General features: G+C 36.9%; 3 protein-coding genes across 5 annotated transcripts in view; 2 read left to right on the forward strand and 1 right to left on the reverse strand.

Moving 5' to 3' along the window:
• The first annotated feature begins 422 nt into the window (after window positions 1-422).
• Window positions 423-6,644, forward strand: cyp2u1 (cytochrome P450, family 2, subfamily U, polypeptide 1). Its single transcript, XM_079615024.1, has 5 exons — window positions 423-977; window positions 2,042-2,689; window positions 2,767-2,928; window positions 3,715-3,882; window positions 6,056-6,644. Exons 1-5 carry the CDS (start codon window positions 539-541, stop codon window positions 6,232-6,234), a joined length of 1,596 nt encoding a protein of 531 aa, XP_079471150.1. The 5' UTR covers window positions 423-538; the 3' UTR covers window positions 6,235-6,644.
• Window positions 6,645-9,118: 2,474 nt separating this feature from the next.
• On the forward strand, window positions 9,119-14,621 carry hadh (hydroxyacyl-CoA dehydrogenase). The gene is made up of 9 exons (XM_079616747.1): window positions 9,119-9,189; window positions 10,200-10,539; window positions 11,743-11,871; window positions 11,987-12,144; window positions 13,120-13,246; window positions 13,395-13,484; window positions 13,859-13,931; window positions 14,017-14,133; window positions 14,213-14,621. The coding sequence occupies exons 2-9, from the start codon at window positions 10,426-10,428 to the stop codon at window positions 14,329-14,331; spliced, it is 927 nt and encodes a 308-aa protein (XP_079472873.1). The 5' UTR covers window positions 9,119-9,189; window positions 10,200-10,425; the 3' UTR covers window positions 14,332-14,621.
• A 3,451-nt stretch (window positions 14,622-18,072) lies between these two features.
• The window catches only part of lef1 (lymphoid enhancer-binding factor 1), a 43,956-nt gene continuing 39,512 nt past the window's right edge, over window positions 18,073-22,516 (reverse strand). For all 3 annotated transcript variants that reach the window (XM_079616072.1, XM_079616071.1, XM_079616073.1), the window contains one exon: window positions 18,073-19,382. Coding sequence is in view for 1 of the 3 variants with exons in the window: in XM_079616073.1 (XP_079472199.1) it covers window positions 19,303-19,382 (80 nt within the window). In the remaining 2 variants the exon portion in view is untranslated. The remainder of the gene's footprint in view (window positions 19,383-22,516) is intronic.

The following is a 22,516-nucleotide window of genomic DNA, read 5'->3' on the forward strand; positions in this document are numbered from 1 at the left end:
GTACTTCTTGTTCCATAAAAATTCTCAAATATCTCTTTCAAAATTGCATTGAGGCAGCAAATTGGGATGCTAAAACCTGTAAATATAATTACATGTCTTTTCTTTTTTAATTTAAGTTTTACTGTTATTATAGAGGCTCTAAAGAAAGGTTTTTATTTATTTATTATTATTATATTTGAGATTATGTTAAAATACATCGTTTAGAAAACTGACTCATATATAAATATTATTTTCCTTGAAAAAGAAGTGAAACCCCATAATAAGACCATCATCTCTTGTGAAACTTCTCTGTCTGCTTCCTCTATTGGATAGTGACCTCAGTTGAACCCACCCATTCGTTCTCGTCATCGGTTGATTCACCAATCAGCTCTCAGCGTGCTCCTCTCAGCCAATGGGAACTACAAAAACACGCAACCCATGCTGCAGCTCCAAGAACACAGTCAGGAAGGAAATGTGTTTGATCAGCAGATAGAAGTATCGATCTGGAGGAACTATGCGTCTGCTTTAGGAGTCAGCGGATCTGAAAAGCGAGCGAGTCATGGACGCTTCCCCGGGTCTGCTGTGGCAGTATGTGTTCTCGCCTGCAAACCTTGTGGGTTTAACTGCGTTTCTGCTTGTTTTCTATGTACTGCAACAGTACCAGAGCCATCACAGGTACGCCAACATCCCTCCGGGTCCAAAGCCATGGCCCATCGTGGGCAACTTCGGGGGCTTCTTAGTGCCTTCGTTTATTTTAAAACGGTTTACAAAGACTCGTGAAGAGTTTGCAAAGACGGTCTCAAACCCGCTATCACCTCAGGCTGGACTTATCGAGATGTCCAAACTGTATGGAAACATATTCAGCATTTTTGTTGGGCCTCAGCTCATGGTCGTGCTGACGGGATATGACGCTGTCCGGGACGCGATGTTAAACTATCCGGAGGTGTTCTCTGACAGACCACATATACCGCTCGTTACTATTATCACCAAGAGGAAAGGTAAGAGAACCTGTCGTAGTTAATGATTGCTGCACGTCATGATAATAGATCAGTAGATTAGAGTAGAGTAGAATAGAGTAGAACAGAATCATATAGAACAGTAGAAGAGACCGACTCAGAATTGAACACAACAAAAAACTGCAGAATAGAATAGAGCAGAGTATGACAGACTGGAGCAGAATAGAATATAATCATTTAGAATGAATGAACAGAACAGAATAAAACAAGGAAGAATGGAATCGAATAAAACAGAGTGTGATAGACTACAGCAGAATAGAACAGTAGAAGTGACAGACAGAATAGAAAAGAACAGAATAAAACAGGACAAAATAGAAGAGAATAGAACAGAGTATAATAGACTAGAGCAGAATAGAATAATTTAGAATTGAACAGAATATATATATATACATATACACATACATAATAATATAATTCTGCAGAACAGAATAGAACTGAACAGGACAAGCGAGAAAGGAACAACATAAACAATAAAGTAGAATAGAATTTTACAAAACAGAATAGGTAACAATAGAATAGAACAGAAGAACGGTATAGAAAAAATAGCAGAATGGAATAGAACAAAGAAGAAGAACATATAAAATCTGGGCCTGAATAGAATAGATCAGTAGATCAGACTGGAGCAGAATAGAACATAATGATATAATTCTGTAGAACATAATTGAACTGAACAGGTCACGCGAGAAAGGAACAACATAGTACAATAAAGTAAACAAAACAAATAGGTCACATTACAATAGAACAGAACAGAACAGAAAAAAATAGCAGAATGGAATAGACCAATGAAGAAGAAAATATATTTTCTGGGCTTGAAGAGAATTGATCAGTAGAGTAGACTGGAGCAGAGTAGAACTGAACAGGACAAGTGAGAAATGAACAACATAAAAAACAATAAAGTAGAATAGAATAGAACAAAGAACCCTGGCCTGTTTTTAGAAATCCAATTCAATGTACTTTATATAATACCAAATATTGGTCATTTTTAGAAATGTAAAAAATAGTACTTCGATATGATTCGATATGTTTGAAGTGTATGTCGTCCGCAGGGATTGTGTTTGCACCCTACGGGCCGCTGTGGCGGACGAACCGTAAGTTCTGTCACAGTTCTCTGCGCAGCTTCGGCTTCGGGAAGCTGAGTCTGGAGCCGTGCATCAGTGAAGGCCTGACCATGATCAAGACAGAGCTGCGGGACCTCATCGAGAACACGGGGCCGTCAGGAATGGACCTCACTCCCCTCATCAGCAATGCGGTCTCCAACGTCATCTCCTCCCTGACTCTGGGCCAGCGTTTCCACCACCAGGACCAGGAGTTCCGGACCATGCTGGATCTCATGGCTCACGGGCTGGAGATCAGCGTCAACACCTCCATCCTGCTGATCAACGTGTTCCCCTGGCTCTACTACCTGCCCTGGGGCGTTTTCAAGGAGCTGCGGCGCGCCGAGGTCGACATCACCGCCTTCCTGAAGAAAATCATAGCGAGGCACAGGGCGACGCTGGATCCGGACAATCCCAGGGATTTCATAGATATGTATCTGGTGGAGATGCTGGCCAAGCAGAAGAGTTCGGAAGAGTGCTTGTTCTCAGAAGACGACCTCTTCTACATCATCGGGGACCTCTTCATCGCAGGCACCGACACTACCACCAATAGCGTTCTGTGGAGTATCCTCTACATGGCCTTGCATCCTGATGTGCAAGGTAAAGGTGATGTTATTCACAAACATCTGAAGCTTTGGCTGATAATATACGAGCTCTTTGTTTGGTGACCCCCTCAGAGAGAGTCCAGCGGGAGATTGATGGCGTGGTGGGATCCGAGAGAGTCCCGTCCCTGACCGACAAGGGCAGTTTGCCGTTCACAGAAGCCACCATTATGGAGGTGCAGAGGATGACTGTAGTGGTTCCTCTGTCAATACCACACATGGCCTCCGAAACCACAGGTGACGTTTGCTTGCCTTGATTATATTTCATCCCCGAAACCGAAAAAGAAAGAAATAAGAAATTCGATCCTGCGTTAAGAAAATTAAGCTGATTTTTTTGCAGCAGAAAAATTATACACACCACCAAGAATGATTGGCTATTTTTATCATAAACAAATGATAAAAATAATAAAAATCATTACCGTATTGCAAAAACAATAGTTAGTGATACATTACTCATGCAGGACTTGCTATGGCTATTATTATTCATATTTTATTTAAAAAAAATAATTTACATAGACTCAAAATTTACATATATATATAAAAAAAGTTTTAAAAAATAAATATATATATAATAATAATAGTGTATAAATAAAATGTTTGTATATGGCTTTCTTTTTTTACTTTATATATATATTTTATTTTTCATTTGATTTGAGGTGAAATGTGACCTGGGTGTGTTTATGATTCGCCCCAGAGTTTTCAATATTTCATATGCAGTGCCCAGCTGAAAGTAGGCTATTTGGACTTTTGTTTTTCTGTCTTGTTTTTTGTATATGTTTGTCTAAAGTAAATTATTAATGAATAAAACTAAACCAGGTCAACTAGAGCTCTATATTATCACAAGGTTGATAGTCAGACTTGAAACCTCTCAACCTTTAAAATCTTTTTTTATTTCTTTGTATCAAATCCAAGGGTTGTACAAATATTGTCACTGTACAAATACTTTCAGAAGACACATACAAAGTTATTGTGTTTTTTTTAATTGTTTAAATACATTTTTCAGCTAAATTTGTGTCTTCCCAGAGTTCCGAGGGTACACTATTCCTAAAGGAACAGTTATCATCCCAAACCTCTGGTCAGTACACAGGGATCCGACTGTGTGGGAAAATCCTGATGACTTCAATCCATCCCGATTCCTGGATGAAGAGGGCAAGCTTCTCAGGAAAGATTGTTTTATCCCATTTGGAATAGGTATGTTTTCGAATGACAAAATGTAGCCTAAAAAAATATATTTAGCGTTTAAAGTGCTCGTATTATGGTTTTCCCTATATTACCTTTTGTCAGTGGTGGAGGAAGTACTTAAGTTTAGTACTTAAGTAAAAGTACAACTACCCTGCAAAATATATACTTAAGTAAAAGTATAATTACTACATCAACATCTTACTTAAGTAAAAGTCATAAGTACATACTTTTAAATTTACTTTAAAGTATTTTTTTAAGTAAAAGTACAATCAGTTGTCTCGATGTCTGGGCTGTTCAATTGTAATAATCACAAACAATTTCTATTGTGTACTGGAAAGGGTTGTTGTGCAAGCTCTCTGCAATACTGACACACTGTAAAAATTTACTTATTACTCATTAAATATTAATTAAGCTAAGCCAATTATGGCATACAATTTATTTTATTTTTACTATACTATTAAGTCTTCGTCCATGTTTGATATTTGGTGTCCACCGGTCCGTGTCCTTTTCTTCGATTTACACTTCCGCTTGTGTTGTTTCAAAACGCGCGCTGAGCGCGTGAGTTCTTTGACCAATCAGATCTCCGATCTGTTTCAACGTGCATTGGCCAGCAACGCCAAAACGTCAGTCGACCAAAAAAATGTTATGCAAGAGATTTGGAAGGATGTAACGACACGCATTTTAATAATGTAGTGGAGTACAAAGTACAGATAATTGCTGAAAAATGTAAAAGTATAAGTATGCATTATTTTTTTTACTTAAGTAAAGTATAGATACGTAAAAATTTACTTAAGTACAGTAACGAAGTACAAATACTTCGTTACATTCCACCACTGCCTTTTGTATAGTGTGTATTATAGTTGTTTGTGAATGTAAAAGGTCTGCAAAGTTTCAAATATCAAAGTGTAGGATAAATGGAGTTATTGTCTCCCCAAAAGAAAGGATCGGTCCTGAACTGCTTGAAACGAGTCGTCAGTCATTCCAGTCTTACTTTCCTGCATAATGATCTTCATTGGCTGCTGTGTCTGAAATCGCTTTCACAGTAAAAAATGATATGATCTATAAGTTATGACAAGACATATTTTTACATCGCTAAGTCCCCATGTAGTCAATAATTTTATCCCTTTAAACTCATCTTTGACATTTAAACGTTTTTTCCTTGGGGAAAAAATTCTTCATGCCTTAAAATAGCTTGAATGTAACTCTACACCCTTGCCTCATTTAGTATACGCGGTTCTATGAATATGCAAATTAGCCCCGCCTCCACTCACTCACACCAGCTCAGAGATCCACTCGTTGACGATCACACATTGACCTGATTGGTTACAAGCTATTTTGTGACGTCAGAAACACCTGCGATTTCAAACCGCGTCTTTCGTTCACTGCAGTTTTAAAGAGAAAATTAAGCAATTTTCTACTTTTTTGTTATACAAAATTCAACTTTTTTTTTAATGTCAGTTTCATTTAATTTAAGTTCAAATGACTTAAACATCCAAGTTGATTGTACCTAAAAAATGTAAGTAGCAACTATTTTGAATAAGTAAATACTTCACGACTGCTAAAAAAAGTGTGTTCTATAGTATGAATGTGATCCTGACGAACTAAATTCGACATGTTGTCATTATCATGTGACCTACCAGCTCTGGGAAAGGAGGGGTTTAGAGAGACCGAATCTTTATCAAAACCGTTTCAGACACTGAGAAAAGAGATGATGCTGCAATGTATATTATGAGAAAAATTAAAGTGATTTTTGACCTTGGATGTATGTGAAACTATTGTTAGAGACCCAAACAAAATTAGGAATCTTTAAAATAGCATAATAAGAGCACTTAAAGGGGCCATTTACACGCAAATGTAAACTTTTGAAACAGGTTTCAAAGTGCACATTTTTTGAATACCGTTATTGTCTCAGTATAAACTTCAAAAACACGAATTTGTGAAAACGGTGATGTCTTGCTAATGCAAATGTGGTGTTTCTTTACAAAGGGACACCGCCATCTACTGGCCTGGCATGAATAATACAGCGTTTTTAATCGTTTTCGTGGTTCACATTTTGACAGCGCTGTCGTCTGTATGCGAAAAATGCGAAGGAATTTTTTTCCCCAGTTTTTAGTACATCGCTGTCGTGTAAACGCAAGTTACCAACTGCTCTTATAATGAGGACTATGTTTGTATGCCACAGGTCGCAGGGTGTGCATGGGAGAGCAGCTGGCTAAGATGGAGATGTTTCTGATGTTCACCAGCCTAATGCAGGCCTTCACATTCAGGCTTCCCGAGGGGAAATCTGCTCCCTCCATGCATGGACGCTTCGGCCTCACTCTGGCTCCGTGCCCATTCACTGTCTGTGTTAAAGCACGCTGAACAGGCATCACTGGGAAGCGAACCGCACTGGTGGACCATGTTGACCAGGCTATAAGTAAGGGCTTTGTGGTTGTATGATGAAGCAAAAGGTTTCAAATTATTTTTGTAAAGTTTGCCTGAACAATTTCAAGAAATAAGAACAAATACCTAAGTATTATATCAGCATGTTTCAGTTTTATTATTGCATTTGTTTTAAAATATTCATTTCATAATTTAATCAAACTGAACTGCATTTTTAAGTAATTTTGACTGATTACTGTACTGTACTACAAGACTGTTATTATTATTTGTTTGAATTATTGTCGAAAATGTATAAACAAAATATTTAAAACATTATTTCATGGTTCAATGTTATAGTGAAAACATTAATGGATGTTCAAAATAGGTCCCTCGATTTTTTTTTTTTTTTTTTTAAATAATACTTGCTAATTTATTTAATTTAATATAAAATTTCCACTAACAATGGACAAAGGGACAATGGGCAATGGACCTCTTTCTAAAAGTCATAAACATTTCCAGGATAGAGTAATTTCCACCACATACTAGAGATGATGTATTGGCTTTGATGTCATTGTGTGGTGGAAATTACACTTGAAATATTTTTGGGGAATAAAATGGCCAGCTTTGTCTTGCTACGGCTCATTTCTGAGCTAATTGCACGTTCTATATATAAACAGTATTTTCACACTTTTTATATATCGTGACAAAAAATACTGATTGATTGGAAATGATGCACAATAAAATGTTTGCTGAAAAGTAATATTTGCCTTGATTTGTCGTTGCTTTCTTCACACATCATGTGTATTTCATCACTGACCGACACTGTTGCCTCCTTAGTAAACAACTGCACTATTTTTTGATAAAACATTATATTTTTGGTATTTATTAACTTTTTTTTTTTTACAAGAACTTTAAACACATTGTCAAAGAGTTTTATATCATAACAGCAAATCAACATGTCATGATACTACTCCATATTATATACTCCTGAGGCCCAGAATTTTTTTTTTTTAATTAAATGTTTTTTCATGTCATCACATTGTTTAGACTAGAGCATAAGAAACAAATGCTAAAAAAAAATTAACCATTTTTTTGAAAACACCAGGACAGAACATAAAATGACATGAAACCAAATGACATGTATACGGTAGGCAAAAACAATGGGATTTTTTATTCATTCACCAATCAATGTTTGGATTTCAGGATTTTTTAAACCAAAATTGCTATTAAGATGATTCTCAACTGTGTTATGAAAGATATAACAGAATGAATTGATACACCACTTTACTTTATGCACAATGTGGGTAAAATGGCCATAAATGAATAATCCCATTCAATACAATATATCTTTACACTTTTTTTAATTTGCATATTAATGTGTTCTTGGGTCAACATGTAATGAAAGAAGAAGTGTAATAATGGGAGTAATAATTGGCAACATTTTAATAATAATATCGAATATTTCATAGGAATATTGATACATAATTTGTTTCCCTTCAAAAATGCCTGATATGATTTAAGTCCTGTTATGAAATCAATGCCATGTCCTGTAACAGAAAGTCATATTTTGGTTTGAAACCCCAACGTTTTCCTGAGATGTTGGTTTATGAAATACGATTTGAAAAGTAGTCCGATTTAAATTATAATTACAAACATATATGATCATAAAGACCAAGGAGGAGGAGTTGTCCTGGTGAAACCTCCAAACATGTGGTATCTCTGAAAATCCCTGAATGCACTCTTTACAGGACATCCAGACTGAAACTGACATGTATGGTGTCAGAGAAATTCACTAAAATATAATACAAAAGTCTCCCAAAGAAATTTTGAGATTATTGGAAGGTCATAATAATTGTTCTCGACAAACAACAGTAGAATAATTTACTTCTTGTATTAAATTGCAGGGTAAGGATTTCACAAGTTCTGGATGTAATAATATTTATTTGCGGTCCCTTCTTCAATCTAAATGTATACTTGCTGTTACTATTCACTGGAATTCTTTATTTAAGAAACATATTGAGTGGAGTAAAGTTTGGATGACACCTCACAAGTATTGCATTACAAACAAAGTAAAAGAGATTTCATATAAAATTTTCCATCGAGTTTACCCACTTAAATCACTTGTGGTACATCGTTTTAAAGTGAACATTGAAGATATTTGTGCTTTTTGTAAAACCACCCCTGAGACTATTAAGCATTTATTTTGGGAATGTCCCAAGACCCAAATGTTTTGGAAGGAACTTAGTAATTACTTGAAAAGTAAAGTTATGACTCCTGTTAACTTTGAAGAAATTGATGTAATGTTAAAATGTTTCTCATTTGAGGGTGAAAAAAACATTTTGTTTATTTTTTATTTAATTGTTATAATTTCCCGTTACTATATTCATAAGGTCAAATGGAATGGAAAAATACCAAATTTTGAACATTTTAAAATTGATGTTAAGATATATTTAGTATATATTTATTTCCAAACGTAAAAACCTGAAAGCTATGAAAACTAAACAGCTGTTTGACAAGTAGGCTACAAGCTTTTTTTGTAATAAGTCTTTCAGTAGCCTATTTATTATTATTTCTTCTTTATTTATTTTCTTTATTCATTTTTTTCATTTCTTCTCTACCCATGACATGCATGGTTATATATGTACTCTTGTGTGTAAACTGTTTTTTTTATTATTAAAATTCAACAAAAAAAAAAACTTAATTTTTTTTAAAATTTTTTTATAATAATACAAAAGTCTATTCCTGGGTCCCAGGCGTTTATATACTGTCTATGGTCCCAGGAGCAGAGCCATAGAGAGAAAGAGTTGCGACACTCCCATAGACCTCCGTTGTAAAAAATGGCGGCGCTTTTAACCGCCTACTTCCGGGATGTGGAGATCGGATTAGTTCCAAACACTGTCATTTGGGCGTTGAACCCCATTCACTTACATTGCAGCGCGTCGAGTTGTTCCAGAGGTAATTTGATGAAATATCAACCTCTTTTGAATTGTCAACTGTCTATATTGTTTTAGAGGCCCTTTGCGATGCTTATACTGGTCTTCATTTGTACATGCACAGCGTAATTATTTATATTTTATCTTGGTTGTATCAACCGATTTTCTAGCATTGCCTGGCTGCTTGCTAGCGCGACTTCGCCAGCTGTGAAGGTAGCATCTAATTAGTTCGGTAATGAATCTTTATAGCAACTTTTATTTAATTGAATTTTTGGGATATAGCCTACTAACTTTTAATTTGTTGTCTTGAGTGAAGCGGCTTGTGAGAACAATGCTGGACCTCTAGGATTGTTATGGCCATCACCAGTCCTGTCTGTTTCATCTGTCCCTGGTTTTTGGTTTTCTTGTTCACACACACATTAACACAAGCACACATTTTTGTTGTCTGTCATTGTTTAATAAAAAATAGTTTATTTGAAAACCTTCATTTGTATCAGTGGAATTCGTTTTTAATCTGTTTTGATAATATGTGTATGGCTTAATCTTAAAATTATATAGTCTTAACATGATCATGTTTCACGTTGTGGTCCTGGGGTGGTGGACACTTTCATCAGAAGAAGTGAGCTAGCTTCTAAGCGAATACTGACAGACCGCCACGGCAGACCTCTGCGTGATCACGAAGGTAACGTTAGGCTAATGGCTGAATCGGAATTTATAAGCAAAATCACGGGAATCAATAGCCTAATACAGCCCAGTTGTGCTAAAATAAATATAAGACGTCCATCATCATCAGATAAATGATATGGAAAAGTTAAGTTAGAGCCGCTAAAGCCAGTGCTACTACCCATGCGAACATGAACACTAAGCTTTTTCCGCCTAAAACTTAATATAAGTAATATACAGTACCTCGTTGCCTCTCCAAATGCAAAACTGACATTAACAAAATGCAATAACAGCTGAAAAAGTACTTGGGTGTGTGTTTTATTTTATATTTTCCGTTCAATAATGCAATCGCTGCTGTCTGTCCCATAGAATAACATGACAGCCAGCGTATGTTTTGGAACTATTGGGGCTTACATGAACCACGTGACAGCCACAGCGGCGACATCAAAGAGTGTCGCAACTCTTTCTCTCTATGGCTCTGCCCAGGAGGATATGTGAAAAACAAGCCACGTGATCAGTTGAACCTTGCTTCAGTTGTCGAGCACGCGCTGAGAAGCTTGTGCACGCGCAGTCTGTCATTATCGAAACAGCGGCCATGGCATTCATCACGCGCCAGTACATTAGGAGCCTCTCATCTTCTGCTGCACTACAGGCTATTAAACATGTCACAGTTATCGGAGGAGGACTGATGGGTGCTGGCATTGCACAGGTAATGACAGAGAAATGTCACTGCATTCATTTGCAATGAGTTAGTGTAGCCATCCAGGCTACAAGCTAAGTGCTATCACACAGTTAATAAAGAATATTATTCTTTATCGTTTCAATCTGCATGTAGTTGCATTGCGGTGATCAGGATGTGTGTCAATAAATCGTGGCAAATTTGTTGCAAACTTCTCCCAACATTTTGCGACTGTCTCTACTTTCAGAGTGACCTTTCACCCACTTCTGCATATAGTTAAGGTTAATGCTTAATGTATTCCGTCCTATCGATTTGTTTATTTAGCATATATATGTGTTAATAAGCATATTTAAATTGCTTGAAATAAATAGCTTAAATTGATAGTTCACCCTTAATTTAAAATCCTGTCATTATTTACTCACCTTCAAGTCGTTTAACCTGTATGACTTTGTTTTGTTTTTTTCAGTAACGTTAACCCATTGTGTGGGCTGCGTCCGAAATCGCATAACGTTACTCTCTTCTGTACTTATTTTGAATTAGTAAATATTTATGACCGCTAAAAAGTATGTTCTAGGGATGTTAACGAATAATCGACGATCGATAATACATTTAATCTATAAAATGTATCGATCATCGATTAAGCAAGTTCATGCGCGTGCGTGCTGCTCCACCACGAAACATGTAAATAATTAAAGAATTAACGCTGTAGTAAAGCGCATAGAAATTTGTGAATTAGAGAATTGTAAGATTAAAAAGTCGCAATTACCTGTTTATTTCATGGTGGAAAAAATGCTTCCATAGACGTGTGTGGCTGAGTAAATGATGAGATTGTTGTTTATTTTTAGGTGAACTGCTGTTTCCTATTAAACTGAACACTGAATGCATTTCAAATTAGCCATCACCACGACGCATGTGTGTTGTGTTGACACGAGAGCAGACGTGAACTTTGGCGATTCATATTTTGGAAATAAAATGATATATTACGTTTTTTTGTTGTTGTTTTTTTGCACAAATTAAGCACTTGCGTTGCTTCATAAAATTGAGGTGAAACCACTGGAGTCGCACTGTAATGATGTCTTCTTTACAACCTTTCTGGGGCTCTGATTTCATCAAAAAGATCTTCATTTGTGTTCTGAAGATGAACGAAAGTCTTACGGGTTTTAAACGTCATGGGGGTGAGTAAATGATGACAGAATTCAAATTTTTGGGTGAACTATCCCTTTAATGTTTCAGGTTGCTGCATCCACAGGACACTCAGTGGTGTTAGTGGACACATCTGAGGACATACTGAAGAAGTCTGCAAAGGGCATTGAGGCCAGTCTGAAGAGAGTGGCGAAGAAGAAGTTTGCAGAAAAACCTGAGGTTAGTTTGACAGCACCGACATGAACTAAAGTCCCAAAGCTGTTGATTTCATGTGGGGTTTAATGTCTATTGTTCATTAAATCATGGAAAGATAACTGTGGCTCACATTCTCTAGGACGGAGAAGCATTCGTTCAGAAAGTCCTGAAGAATGTCTCTACAAGCTCAGACGCTGCGTCCGTAGTTCAGGGCACTGATCTTGTGGTGGAGGCTATTGTGGAGAACCTCAAAGTCAAACAAGATCTGTTTGGGGCTCTGGACAAAGTGGCCCCAGAGTAAGAAAAAATCCTTTTTACATTTCTCAGGAAACTTTAGGGTACAACAGAGCTAAAGGTCCAGCGGGGTTGTAACCACTAGATGGCACAAAAACTCACTGCAGCATTTTCACTCAGCACAGACATTTAGATGATAGCAACACAAAATCCATTCTGCGCTAAGTTGATCCATTTTTTTTTTATGTTATGGATTTATGTAGCAAAGGAGAATAGTTTTGAGACTGATATTTTTATACAAAAAAAACAACAGTTTTGCAATATCTGAAGAATATGGAAAATATGGGGTATACACTTGATAAACATAATAATAAAATGTTGGCTGACTTCTCCATTTGTTGACGTGATATTGTTAGATTTAAATGGTCAATTTATGGTAAATTCACCTTATTTATAATGAAACTATCACATTTAAATGTATGATAATCATAGCATATAATAAAATATAATATTGTTGCTACCGTAAAGCTGTATTCAATTATTATGGGCTGTCCTTTGAGCACTAAGAAGCTTTCAGAATATTTGTTAAATTACTTTTATTTTCTTCTTTGCATTAAACTACGTTGTAGTTTTTAAATGAACAAATTTCAATGACTTTGTATGTATAAAATGAATAAAAGTCAACCGTTTTATTTATCAGAATAAACATGTGCAAGAATATGCTGCTGCTGAAGTGATTGTTTTGAACAATTATTAACTGATTTATATTATGCCAGAAGAAAGAGCACAGCTATTTAGGAAATATGTTGACGACAGTCACTTATACGGTTCATCGTCATTATACTAAAACATTTGATGCAGAAATCGGCCAATCAGAATCTAGTATTCCGGAGAGTTAATGTCCAGTGTTTTATTTTGTTGTAAATTGCGGCAGCCATTACTAGTATGCACTAAAAGTAAAGGTCTTCCTTGTTAGCATGAATGGTGAAGAGAGCTCATTTCAGTGTAATATCAGTCAGATGCCCGTGTTCTCCTCAGACACACCATCTTCGCGAGCAACACGTCGTCCCTGCAGATCGCAGACATCGCCAGCTCCACGGCCAGACTAGATCGCTTTGGCGGACTGCATTTCTTCAACCCCGTCCCAATGATGAAGCTGGTGGAGGTTTGGATTGAAATTACAATTCAATCACTGCACAACCATCCGCATTAATAAAAATGTCTCATTCTGTTCAAGATAAGGAAGCTTGCATTGAATTGACTATCTTAAACATGAGTAAGTTCACTGTCTTGACTTGACTGTCTTATCTCAGGTGATTAAAGCTCCAGCAACAAGCCAACAGACTTTTGACGCTCTCCTTGAGTTCAGCAAAGCTTTGGGGAAGCATCCCGTCTCGTGCAAAGTAAGCGTTCTGTAATCTTCTATTAGAGTCGTGTGAAAAAGAAAGCACACCCTTTTGAATTCGTATCAGAACATTAATAAAAATCAGCTGGTCTTTAAATGAGGTAAATACAACCTCAGATGAACAACAACAACATGATATATTACACCGTGATTTTTGTTTATTTTTTTATGATGTCCTGATACGTAAAACCACAGAATTCAAAAGGGTGTGCTTTCTTTTTCACACGGCTATATACACTCACCGGGGACTTTAGCTACACTTTGTTAGTACTGGGTTGGACCCACTGTTGCCTTCAGAACCGCCTCAATTCTTCGTTAGAGATTTGAAGATTTGAAAAAGTCCCTCAGCTTCCACTTCCTGTCTCCTCTCAGGACACTCCAGGTTTTATAGTGAATCGTCTGCTGGTTCCTTACATGATGGAGGCCGTTCGACTACACGAGAGAGGTACGTGTGTGAAGCAGTCGAGGGACACCAAAACATATTTTGGTGCAGATTTAGTTGTTTTCCTAATGCTGTATATTGTTCTCAGGTCACGGCTCCAAGGAAGACATTGATGTGGCGATGAGGCTTGGGGCCGGTTATCCTATGGGCCCGTTTGAGCTTCTGGACTATGTTGGATTGGACACTTCAAAGTTTATTATTGACGGTGAGCATTTTGAATTGACTGTAGCCAGTTTTAATGTAATAGTGTTGTGTTGAGGATTTCTAATTCTGTGTGTGTGTAGGTTGGCATGCGATGGACCCCGATAACCCCCTGTTTGGCACCAGTCCCCTGCTCAACAAACTGGTGTCCGAGGGCAAGTTAGGCAAGAAAACTGGCGAGGGATTCTACAAATACAAGTAACGAGTGAAGATTACCAGCCTTTCACATTATAAACGTCCTGTCAACGAAATGCACTGGACTAAGCTGCTAGTCCTCAAAAGACTGTTTATGAATTGCACCAATGTTAATGTATATAGTCAGGAATGAAACCTAATTAGAGTGATCAGACGCACCAGTTTTCGCAGGGAAGTCCTGTATGAAATTCTGGACCAGATCAATCGGGACATAAAAGTTTTATGTCTTCCTCTACATCTATGCCTTGCTATGATTCTATGAACTTTGAATGTGTCGCATTAAAAGGTTTGAAAATGTTTCAATGTGTTTTGTAATTATTCATTGTCATATACGCATCAATTGATATTAGAAGGAAGACAAGCTTTTATAGTCTTCGTTATTGTCAATCTTTATTGGAGCGATGATGTTGTGAGGTAAACTTCATAGTACAACATTCAGCCACTAGAGGTCGTTGTTTCATCATTAATTCAAGCTGAGTTCACTCTCAATAATAGATCTTAAAGGGACAGTTCACCCAAAAATGAAAATTCTGTCATCACTTAATCGCTCTCAAGTTGTTGCAAACTGTATGAGCTTCTTTCTTCTGCTGAACACAAAGGATGATACTTTGAAGAACGATTGAAACCAAACAGTTGTTGGGCACCATTGACTTCCATAGTATTATTTTTTTTCCTACTATGGAAGTCAATGGAGCTCAAAAACTGTTTGGTTACTGACATTCTTCAAAATATCTTCTTTTGTGTTCAGCAGAAGAAAGAAACTCATACAGGTTTGGAACAGCTTGAGGGCGAGTAAATGACAGAATTTTCATTTTTGGGTGAACTGTCCCTTTAACTAAAGTGTTATCTGATGTAAATGCGCTCCCTGCACACAAATCTAGTCTTCCAAAAAGCAAATATCAATGAATAAAACATTACATGTACATTGGCCTTAAAAAACACATGGACACTCCGCTCACACTTAAAAATGTATAAATAGAACATTAAACCAAGTGACATTCATGTTAAAGACAGCATAAGCACACTATTCAAGTGAAAAAAAAGAAGCAGATTTTAATGTCCAAATACATTTTGTAGCCACTGTATGCACATGATTTACAATCATAGAGAAAGCTCATTGAAAAAATCTTGCATTTTAGTTGAAGCTATGAATAATTAAAATAACATTTATGAATAATGTTTATTTATGCTTTATATGAACTTTTGGTGCTTCTAAAAGCTGGGTTGGTGATATATATATATATTTTTTACTAAATCTTCTTACATAGAGGCACTTTATAGTGAACTCAAGATGCTCTTACTGTGGACTCTCATCACATTTTGATGCAAGAACTTTGCCTTCTGAAGAATTCATGAATATATTTTATATACTGCATGCATTTATATAAATATTAGACAAGTAATTCCAGTTGTTGCAAACTTGGACTAAAAACAAAAAAGATAGGCCAACAACAGGGGTTGGTCATCAATATTATTCAGACATCTAAATTTCAACTATGGAAAGAATTTTTTTTTTTTGTCATTCAAGGCCTACATCTCCAATTTTACAGTCCAGAATAAGTACAATATTGTGATAAACTTCATACAATGACTACGAAAAAGGTCTTTAAAATATCTTTTATTGCATTGGGTATATTAGTGGCAGCTGCAAATAAATGATTTCCTACTGTAGCTTTAAAACTCACCCTTTTCCCCCGGACCGTGAGCCCTTCCTGGGAATCCCGCCGTCTAGATACTTCATGGGAACAGTGGAGAGTTTCCTACTACACGACTTTCCATTTCAAACAGCCATTTTTGTCTCATTTCTCTGTGTTCCCTGTCGTGGTGATTGTTCTGCCGCTGGTCACTTTGTGTGTGAGCTTCTGGCAGACAGCCATCATTACAGACTGAGTGAGTAAATGGCATCACACCTACATCATCACATCATCTATAATATAGTCAACACTTCTATATTATGTTCGGAACCACGAGGACATGTGCTTGATAAAGCTCACTCACATCAAGTCAAAACACTTCAAACTTACCTATTAGCCTACTATATTTACATACCTGTATGTGAGGGACACTTTATCATCTGAAGTTTTTAGCTTCTTAAACGTGATATTTTTTTAAAAGCCAATGTTGTATTTGTATTCAAAACCGCGTTGATTTCTGCGAATAATAGGCCTATTTTCAATTCAAATATTTAAAATATAACGTCTTCCTGTTGTTTCTACATTAATTTGGCGATTCGTTGAGATATTATATGTTAGTTCGATTAATTACACACACAAAAAAAGTTTGTCAGTTTATAAAGATCGATTGACAGGACTTTTTTATATATTATATTATAGGCTATTCCTATTTTCAAAACGAATAATAGGCTACACACAAATATTATGATATAAATACAAACAGTGTGTGTGTGTGTGCCTGTTTAGTGTTTAGTTATTACATCATTACTTAAGATTACTTTTTTTTTTTTAATGGACATTTTCTGGTGGGTCTGTAGGGTACTTTAACTTATTTCTAATGTCATATTGCACTTACCTTATTTTAACATTTATATTTAAACAGAAGACAACTTCATCACTGCAAAATCAGAGTTTAGTCATTGTAAAATGCGTTTTGCCTTTGAGTAAATGTAGGCATATAAATTAGTGCTGTCAAATCGATTAATTGTGATTAATTGCATCTAACATCAAAGTTTTTGTTTATATGTGTGGATACAGTATATGCACACACACAGATTATGTAAACAAACTTTTATGTTAGATGCATTTGATCGATTTTACAGCACTAATACGTTACAATACAAGTATTAATTAGTAAAGTATTAATTAGTAAAGTTAATAGTAACTATTAATTAATTAACTTGTAATTAGTACTAATACAATACTAATGCAAATGCATGTAAATGAGCTTGTGACAAATTCAATATTTGTTTTGTCATTTCCATACAGATAGTTTAGTATGCTCGATACTATAGGAGCTGTATCAGATTAGCATGACTACTACTGTACATGAGAGTAGTAGTGTGAAAAGGCAGTCATGTTTTTATTTCAACCTCTTTCCAGTAGGTGGCGCCCTATCATACATTGTTCTCAATAGCCAATTCAGTTGTAGTAACAAACATCCTTGATGAGACCAAAAGACACTTGCCAAACATGAGCACAACACCCACAGAAAAGCATCAAGACAGAACAAAAGACTGTTAACAACTAGAAACCCCATATATAGGCTGAAATGACAAGCATTTTATTAAGAACTACACTTAAACATTATTTGTTATGTCCATAACTCAGATGGCAGTGTTTCATGCATGAGGTGGCACTGTAGGAGCATAAACGTCAACGGTGAGCTTTACTGATGCTAAAAACATTTATGCAGAACATCCTACATCCACAGTTCGGTGTGCCGTCAGTCATAGTGAATCTGCCATTGCATTCAGCGTGCCCACTGAAGATTAAAAATGATGCTTTATATCATTGTAGACCCCCAATTTGAGCATTTGTCAGGAGTATAATGAATGGCTATTTAATTATTTTAGCTATATTGCAAATCATCCCTTATTATCATGTACTTAAGGCCGGATGAATATTCAAATGAACACTAGCTGCATTTTATTTCTCGTTGATTTTAAGAAGCCGTTTGAAGTTTCCCCAGAGATCCACTGGATATATTCTATAATTCCTAATGCTTCTTATAGGACGCAGAAATGCACTCTCTCTACCTAACCGAGACATATTTCAGTGTGTGATAAAATAAACATACTGCAATCGTTTTCAGTCAAAGATGCCTATTTATTTTCATAAAAAAAGACATGTTGAAACAGTTCGAATGTGACCACTTGGAAGCAAAATGCTACGCCAAGTTAACGATTCAAAATATGACAATGAATGTAAAAAAAACAACATCTGAGAATGCTAAAAGAGAATAATTAAAAAGAATAAAATGTGGAAATGTTTGCATGGAATAAACATGGTAAAAGACCACTCTATTACCTACCAGAGAGACAGAGGTACATTGCAATTAAAGAAAGACTGCCAAGTGCTGGGGTAAATATATATAGATATATCTGCTTCATTTGTCAATTTAGATCAATAAAATATAGGCCTCTGGGTACCTACTGTACTCTTTCACCTTTGTCCTAATGTTGCCTGCAAAAATACCAAGAAACAGTGACATCCAGACATCTCTTTTTAAAAAGTACACATTGAGCATTATTTTACATCTGCGCAAGTAGAGACTGAGAAGTCAATATCCGTTACAAATAGTTATCAAAAAGAAGACTTTCAAATGTTATTTCTGCAAGACGCTTCAACAAGAAAAATGGCTTTCCTGTCTCCAAGCTTATTTCATATACCATTATATATATAATGATAAAAAAATCACTTAAAATATACACCGAGAAATGAAAATAAAGAATTATGATAAAAAATAAGCATTCAAAATAAACTTGAACCCAAGATGTTGAGGAGAAATCAAAACATCGACCCTTTTTGCACCAATGTGTCAAAATGCAAAACGCAACCTACGGAGACTGTTTCCAGGGCAACGCGTGATCCCTAAAATGTTGCGATAGGACGTTGTGTGGCGTGTCGGGCCCCCGCGATGCTACATTTTACGGGGCACGAGAGGAAGTGAGGGAGTGACGTCGTGAGCACACAGAAGAGACAGAGGTGCCAAATAACTTAGAATAACTTAGGAACAGGTGTAGGAACGTGTGTGTTTGTGTACATGTGGCCATATGTGCGCTTTACAAACGGTCGAGGAACATAATCAGTGCAACGCCTTCGGCTTCGGGAGTGAATTCAGGACAAAAAACAAAAAAAAAGGTATTCACGGGTCTGCGTGAGGGCCTGTGTTGGTGATTGTCTGTTCTCAGTTCAACGTCTCTACAGCAGCGCCTGCAGCCGAGGAGCAGATTCAAGGACCGGGACCCTCTGGATATTCCTCAGGGGTCAAGAGGTGACGGAGGGGTGAAAGGTTGAGGAGTCTAGCAGGCTTCCATCTCTAAAAGGGGGCCTGTAGCTGCTGTCTTTGCTTTGCAAGAGGAAAAAGAAGTCCGTTTTCCTCCTGTAGAACACAAATGGAGAGGAAAACGTGGTTAGATATTAAACTTTATATATTATTATAGTTTAAGGAATAATTCACCCCAAATTGAGAATTCTGCCAACATTTTCTTAATTTTTGAGAAACAGTGAAAGTCAGCGGCTGTTTTAGACCCCTATGACTTTCATTGTATGGTCAAAAACTATGGAAAGTAATTTCCGCCACAAAATAAAACATTTTAAAAGATAATTGCGACTTTTTTTTCTCAGAATTTATCATCGCAATTCTGAATTCTGAGTTAATTATTCTGAGATGTAAACTCACAAAGTCAGAATTGTGAGATAAAATGTCGTAATTACCTTTTTTATTTTCTATTGTGTGGCGGATACAAACTTCCATAAAAAAACTACTGAAACGCTTCGTTTGGAACAACAATTATTTGTTTTTAGGGTGAACTATCCCTTTAATAAATACACATTTTAGACCTGCAACAAATTAGGCACATTACCATATTATTATTTTATTCGTAAATCAATCATAATCAAAATGTCACAATTCATATTACATTTTGTACATCAAGTACACAACATGCAAGAATTTAGCAAAATAAAATTTAAGTCTAATTTCAGATTTTTTCCCATGCATTATGATTTGTGTATTGTACATGAAGACATTTAGAGCAAAAACAAAGCAAGTTTATAACAAATTGGCGCACTCAAAAACATCCCCTAGCATGCCATTTTGAAAAAAAATATATTAAAAAAATGCCCACGTCCAACATTAATCAAGAATCGCGTTCTCAGAAGCCCAAAGTTTTTCATCACAAACTGTTTGTCCAATCAGAATCCCTTTTTGAGATGTGAAATATTAAATGTATCAGACTATTTTGGTCGACAAGCTGTATGGGGCTATTTCAGAAGTGCATCAAATGGAATTCCTGATCAAAGTGAGAAGCAGGAATACAGGAGCAAACCTCTGATGGATGGAGCGAGAGATGTAGAAGAGAGCGAGAGATGTAGAAGAGAGAGAGAGATGTAGAAGAGAGAGAGACAGATAAAATGCAAGACTAGTAGCGGGCTCCTCCCTGGAGCGGAGGTCGAACGCAACCTTTTTCAGCGAGATGTCAGTTTTGCTCCACAACTCCACCCTGGACCACTTTCACACATAAATACACTCGTACACCCATGTGGACGGCTTTACCACATGTGGATGAAAGGCAACTACTTTTCCAGGGAGATCTGACCCTGGTGCCGAACGAGGATAGAGAAAGAGTCACAGAATAAAGTGTGCGGGGACGCTTTTATTTACCTCCCCTGCCCACCCTTTTCATCCTATGATCTCAAAGCTTCCCTGTGCCCTTCCTGGAGAGCGTTTTCCTTCCCGGCCACAGATGAAAAAAGTTGGCATGCTTTCCTGCCTTTCCCCGCCAGCCTCCTGTTGGAAGGGGAGGGGTCGCGTCGGGGTGTTTGGAGAGGTTAGGACGGTGCCGTCGGGCCACGCTTTACAGTCCTTTCTGATACAAACGCAGGGATTCAAGAGCTACTTCCCATTGGCGCTGAGGAATGTCGAGGCCCTGCGCGCAGGAAATGAAACGCTCCTCTGTATTCGAGGGCCAGCCTCTCTCCGTCCTTCTCTTCGGCTCGCTCTGCGGTAGCGAGGCTGTTCTTTGAAGTGTGGGAGGTTAAGATAACAGGCATGGCCCTGTGTCACTCAATTGGCCCGTTCACCCCATCGGGGCAAATCAAAAAGCCTGCAGCTGGGACCAACACACCTCCTTCCCCCGGTCTAACCCTTCCTTTTCCACAAAACCCAGAGAAGGCGGCTTGATGTGGTCAGAGCAAGAAAAAAAATATTGTTCTGAAAAACTGGAGAAAGTGGGCTGCGGTTTTACATTTGCCGCAAAATGTTCACTGTGCGCTGCTCAATTGTTATAACCACGTATATGTGCAGTAATTGGCGGGTTCACTAGGAGGCAGCACTAACAGCTCTGGATAGTTCATTTCAAAAATTGTCAATGATAATGGAAAAGGGAAAAAAATGTGATGTAGAAAAGATTCACTTGTTTTTTTGTGATTTTTTTTTTTTTTTACAGCGCAGTACGATAAAACATTCACATTATAATGCATTTAGTTATTTGTACTGGAAATTAGCCAAGAATACTCAAAGATTTTTTTTTAAGTCTGCTAATCTGAAAAACAAAAATTGCTGGAAAGAATTGTTAAAATGATTTTAAATATAGAGCTAAAATTTATATTAAATATAAACAAATCTGCCAGTGCAAAACTTATGAAAAACAAGATTTAAAAAAAAACTAATCGCTTCTAGAAAATGCATTTTGTATTAAAAAACACATTCTTTGAAAAAAAAGCTTATATATATATAATGCAATGTTGCATTGAAGTAAATGTAAATATATTCTGTCTTAAGGACAAACTTGTTCAATGTCAAAAAGAAAAAGAATAAAAAAGGCAAGGGTGAAAATGACAACAAAAGATGTGCGAAGAGGTAGAAAGATTTGTACATCTTGAGTTTGACAGCATAAAGCAGACACAAAACCGTGCTCTCCTCTACAGGTCAGGTGAAGTATTACAAAACTCAGGGTCAAAGAGAACGTTGAACTGTTAGAAGTAACAACAGCCAGAAAAACAACGTATCCAGGCTTTAGTGGGGTATCTCAATTCTGGTGTAAACTGTTTCTACAGACACTTAGCTGTACGTGCGGGACTGGAGAAGGTTCAAAGCTTTACGATGAAGCTGGCAGGAAATGGGAGTATGGACGAAGAGCTGAAATCTGGGTTGTGTTAAGCCTAGTCAGCTGAAAAGGTCCACTTTCACACCAAACTGACTTTGGACCAGTGACCTTGTGTTGTAGCACTTGGCTTCGTTTCTGGTTTGGCAGCGTCCTTCAAGGAGTCCATAAAAATTCAACAGGCACTATAACCAATGATCTGCGAGGAGGAGGACGGGTTCAAAAAACCCCGGCCTGAGTAATAAAAACAGCACCTGGATGAAAAATCGGATTTAAACAAACCGCTTGGTTCAGTCAGCACTTCCTTTGGCCCTGAGACAGTAACATTAAAGAAGGGGAAAACTCTTACAAACTCTTATTCGTCTGTACAACTGCAAACCAAACGTGTGGCCTTTCTACTGTGATCTCT

The sequence above is a fragment of the Phoxinus phoxinus genome (genome assembly GCF_949152265.1).
Source record: "Phoxinus phoxinus genome assembly, chromosome: 6".
Classification (NCBI taxonomy): Eukaryota; Metazoa; Chordata; class Actinopteri; order Cypriniformes; family Leuciscidae; genus Phoxinus; species Phoxinus phoxinus.

Bases quoted from the DNA above. Each gene is read 5' to 3' on its own strand.
- cyp2u1 (XM_079615024.1), top strand. From the start codon at position 539: ATGGACGCTTCCCCGGGTCTGCTGTGGCAGTATGTGTTCTCGCCTGCA. The intron at 978-2,041 runs GTAAGAGAACCT...TGTCGTCCGCAG, and splicing joins TATTATCACCAAGAGGAAAG to GGATTGTGTTTGCACCCTAC. The intron at 2,929-3,714 runs GTGACGTTTGCT...GTGTCTTCCCAG, and splicing joins CATGGCCTCCGAAACCACAG to AGTTCCGAGGGTACACTATT.
- hadh (XM_079616747.1), top strand. From the start codon at position 10,426: ATGGCATTCATCACGCGCCAGTACATTAGGAGCCTCTCATCTTCTGCT. The intron at 10,540-11,742 runs GTAATGACAGAG...TTAATGTTTCAG, and splicing joins TGGGTGCTGGCATTGCACAG to GTTGCTGCATCCACAGGACA. The intron at 13,932-14,016 runs GTACGTGTGTGA...TATTGTTCTCAG, and splicing joins CGTTCGACTACACGAGAGAG to GTCACGGCTCCAAGGAAGAC.